The sequence below is a fragment of the Ornithodoros turicata genome, chromosome 2 (genome assembly GCF_037126465.1).
Source record: "Ornithodoros turicata isolate Travis chromosome 2, ASM3712646v1, whole genome shotgun sequence".
Classification (NCBI taxonomy): Eukaryota; Metazoa; Arthropoda; class Arachnida; order Ixodida; family Argasidae; genus Ornithodoros; species Ornithodoros turicata.
Genome location: NC_088202.1, coordinates 54813524 through 54817727, shown reverse-complemented (window position 1 = coordinate 54817727; position 4204 = coordinate 54813524). Strand labels below are relative to the sequence as shown.

The window sequence follows — 4204 nt, the reverse complement described above, 5'->3', positions numbered from 1 at the left end:
TAGTGCACAGCAATCTCTTTTCTGGGAAGGAAGTCAGTTTAGCATAACCGCACTATACGTAAGGAAAACGCTCACCACGCGCTGCAAAATTGAAAGTGATCTCAGAGAAATTTATGCCCAGCCAACTTAGATATGCATGGGCGCATGGAAACAGGATCCTTTACACATGAAACACGAATGTTCAGAAAACATACACAAATGATATAATGCAAACTTGAAAGTAAGCTTTCACAAAAATTGGTGCTTAGACAGTAGACAGTGTGGGGTATATATACGAACAATAACATGGCAGTGATGTTGGCACTTTAGAATGAACTGACGCTCTGATAACATGGGGAAGTATGTACAACGGTATTGAATTATCCTATACACTGCAAGCTTCATGGGTTAGGAACAACACAGCAACAGATCATTGCAATGATGTCTAACGGCAAACCTTTGCATTACGTTAGCAATTCAGAATATGTACACTTCAAAGACATGCAGAAAGATGAAAGATGGAAGTCACTGAAAAGGTTAGCCAGCTGTAGGACTCGAACCCACATCTTCTGGATTACCGATCCAGGGCTCTACCAATTGATAGAGCCCTGGATCGGTAATCCAGAAGATGTGGGTTCGAGTCCTACAGATGGCTAACCTTTTCAGTTACTTCAATCTTTCATTGTTAATTTCTTAGGCAATTTGAGGCTTTGTATGTGTTTGTCCTTTCTATGTTGTTGCAGCCTCAGAACATCCGTTCTCTCATGCAGAAAGCACGAGAAACGAGGGAAACAGCTTGTAATACCCTTGAAATGAAGTTAACAGATGTTTTTAAAAAAGCAGCAGCTCAGTCCGCTTACACTCCGTCTACACTTCCATCAGCACCATCTTTGTCTTGACCACCTGCAATCCTGCGTGCAGAGGAAAGCTTTCGCATCTTGCGTGCTGCTGAAGAGTACCTTGACCGTTGCGCCTTCAAGGAACGGTTCACAAACCGGAGATGCCATTTTAGTCTCTTAAGAGTAAACATTTTTACAAATTTGTCCTGACACACAGAGCTGCAGAATATATCAGTTTCGAGAGTCAGTGCTGTACACAGGTATTTACAGATATGTGGAAGATGTGCAGCTGACCCAATCAGGTCGACAAACATCTCCTCCGTCCTCTCAATGAGCTCAAAGCAGTTCGCAGAAGGTATTGTGACGTCACCAAATACCTCCCCGGGTACATCGTTTGCTCTGAGCATGGCCAGAAACTGATGTGTTCCAGCCAACATCTCACTGTCCTCTGGCTTTAAAAAACGCTCACACGCACAGTTTTCCGGTTTCTCAGCAAGAAAGTCCTTTACAATGATCCCAGCAAGGTAGTAAATCACATTTTCATCAACAATGCAAGCATTGTCCCCGGCAACATTCAGAGGATTTGATCCTTCACCAAGCTGTGGCACCTCCGTACTGGCAGGTATCGCATCTTCAGCCGAAGCTGTCGCAGTGGTCGCAGCTCCAAGTTCGGACAAAAAAAGTGAAGTGTCGTCTTCGCAGTTCCCTTCTTTTGATAATCTCATCAACTTGGCAGCCCAGATGTGTTTCAGTCCGGCGGTGAACTGGAAAACATTTGGGTTATCGTTGCACCCGTGTTGCTGACGCAGTATTCCGAACAGGTTCTCCAATGGATCCTGTTGAAGTCGCCGTGCCAGTAAGTACGGAAAGGAGAAGTTCTTGTGGAGGTCTTCCCACAGGAGGAGAACTGCTTTGATGGAGATCTGCCAGCCTTCAATTGTGTGTGGCTGCCGTGGGCTTCTGAATTTCCATTTCGCTATATACTGCAGATATTCCTCGAGGAGAGCAATGTGTTCCGACGTCTCAGATAGTGCGTATCTCTTCTTTTGTCCAGTCTTTCTCACCGAGGAGTATTCATGCAGTCGAAGAGTACATCCATCCTCTCGAGGAACTCCGCTGTTGGCTTTGCTGTGGCTGGGATTTCGTTCAAATATATCAGAACTAGAATGGCCACTGATACAGTAAAGCTCATGACCTGCGCTGCTCTCTTGACGTTCATATCTGCAAATGCAGATTTGTAGACATGTTTGTCTGTCAAGTTGGGTGCAAGCTTGGGACGTAGAGGGTGCGAGCTTTTGTGCAGTGAAACAATGTACGACCAGTCAATGATATCTCCGTCTATTTCCAGCTGATGGGCTCGGAGATTGTTCCGCACACACTTGAGTAGATGTGGTGTGTCGAATAGAAAGAATACGTTTTCACCATTGACTGAGAAGAAAGGACTCTCAGCAGTGATGTTGAGACGACTAGCGAGGGAGACATTTTTTGCGCCTTGGTCACATATCACGGCCTTCACCCAAACATCCACTTCCCTCAACCTGACAATTAACTCCAGCAAGAGCCTCTGCATAGTTTCTGCTCCTGTAGCATTGCAAGCAACAGTGTAGGCAACTGGCTGTACCCACTGTCGTGATATCCCAGACAACTACATTACCAAGGCGACGTTTGCAATCCGTGGTGTCCTCTGTGTGCCATCATCAGCAAATCCTACTATAATGTCCTCTCCTGGGTCATAATGAAGAACTTTGCTGAGGGACATTTCATCCAACAGAATGCAGCAGGCTTTTTCACGTCTAGCCCAGTGTTCTGTTGCCTTTTGAATGATTTGAATGACGCCAGGAATGATGCCAGGCTTCATGCGGATACGTGACAACCACCTTCTTATTGTCACACAGGGCAGCGTCATCACACAGGCAAGAAACCTGTATGCTCTGGGACCATGAAAATATATCTTGAGTGCAAATTTCTGCATTTCTTCGGACCATCTTCTTCCTTGTTTTTTTACAGAACATAGGGCCACCTGAGAGCGTAGCAGAGTATAGACAGCACTGGGGACAAACCCCTTGAGCACACGTAGAGAGTCCTCCTTTGTGACATTGGTCCGCTGTTCCTTGGCTTTGAGTCTGTTTAGGGCCTTTCGGTACCTGTTGACTTTCTCTTGCAGTCTTGCTATTCGTCTTTCTGTCTGGGGCGAGTACTTCCGCTTCTTTGCTCCTCTCTTGTTTTGAGAAGTGGCCCGTGTTGAGTCTCTTTGTGGGAGAATGACAGTGCTCACATCCATAGCTGTTGGTAGACAAAATAGCACAAAGTAAGAACTACAGTTTATGTAATAAGGAGCAATTAGGAGTATAGTTTACAGTTGAGATGTGCGTACATACCTGATGCACCTTCCTGGGCTGAATCTGTGGGAATAGTTATGTTGGAGCTTGTATCTGCTGCACCTTCTGAGACTCCGTCTGTGGTTGTAGATATCTTGGAGCTTGTACCTGTTGCATTTAAGAAAAGGTGAGGAAAATAGCTTTAGCCACAGCTATAACATAAGTACCATTGACCTCCTGGGGGTCGACTGGTTGCGAAGTGGAACCAGTTGAACTGGCAGCGCCATCATCAATACCGTAGTTCAATACTACGAGTAGTGCATGCAAGAAGTAGCATGCTGTCAACGTGTACTGCAACGTGTACTGCTTAAAGGGAACTTACCTGTGCATTCCACTACTACCTCAACGTCTGATGTCGGATAGCTCTCAGTGGCTGAACTATTTTTGCATATCGGCATTATGACTTGAGCCGGAATGGAAACTGATGAATCGCCGTCAACCTCCTTGGATGCCCGGTATGCCTCAGAGTCAGTGTCCATTGCTGAGGGGTTCAAAGAGTGTCTTCAGTCAAAACCTATTCCATGACCTTATGATGGTTTGCCAAGGAGAACACACCACTACATACCATCATAGTCAGCTCGCCCAGGCTTATGGTATATTGAAGTTTCCACCGAATGGTCTAAGGCAAGTCCTGACGACTGTGCTGTAGGGTCATGACATGCTCCTGTTGCAAAAGGATAAACAAAAGATTGAAACTATGAACACTGTGTTCATTGAGACGGTAGGTGATACACATTTGAGGCAACTGCTATATGCGTTTACAAGGAATAATTTTAAGGAACATAGAATATAATAATATTTTCTTATCAGAGAAGACAATGTGATTTGTTTAAGAGGTGGTTTGTTAAAGTTTAAGCCCTGAAACGCCTTTTTACAATTTTCCCTTCCCAGGACAACAATGCTTCACTATGAATACGTATTTTATTTATTTATTTTTTCATGCAAAAGATCGCTCAAAAATTAAATTAAATCATTATAAGCGGTAATATTACTAAGTATGGAAAGGAT

At 44.5% G+C, this 4204-nt stretch overlaps 1 protein-coding gene across 1 annotated transcript; it reads right to left on the bottom strand.

The window, feature by feature from the left end:
• Nucleotides 1–680: 680 nt before the first annotated feature.
• LOC135383501 (uncharacterized) lies at nt 681–3936 on the bottom strand. The gene is made up of 5 exons (XM_064612927.1): nt 3762–3936; nt 3519–3677; nt 3364–3444; nt 3197–3304; nt 681–3101 (listed from the first exon to the last, which is right to left on the bottom strand). Exons 2-5 carry the CDS (start codon nt 3673–3675, stop codon nt 2464–2466), a joined length of 984 nt encoding a protein of 327 aa, XP_064468997.1. The 5' UTR covers nt 3676–3677; nt 3762–3936; the 3' UTR covers nt 681–2463.
• Between the last annotated feature and the right edge of the window lie 268 nt (nt 3937–4204).

What these genes read in the sequence shown, in the direction of transcription:
- LOC135383501 (XM_064612927.1), bottom strand. Translation starts at nt 3,675, where the DNA reads ATGGACACTGACTCTGAGGCATACCGGGCATCCAAGGAGGTTGACGGC. An exon ending in GGTAGTAGTGGAATGCACAG is followed by an intron (nt 3,445 to 3,518) that starts GTAAGTTCCCTT and finishes CACTACTCGTAG; the next exon opens with TATTGAACTACGGTATTGAT. An exon ending in AGCCCAGGAAGGTGCATCAG is followed by an intron (nt 3,102 to 3,196) that starts GTATGTACGCAC and finishes GTCTACCAACAG; the next exon opens with CTATGGATGTGAGCACTGTC.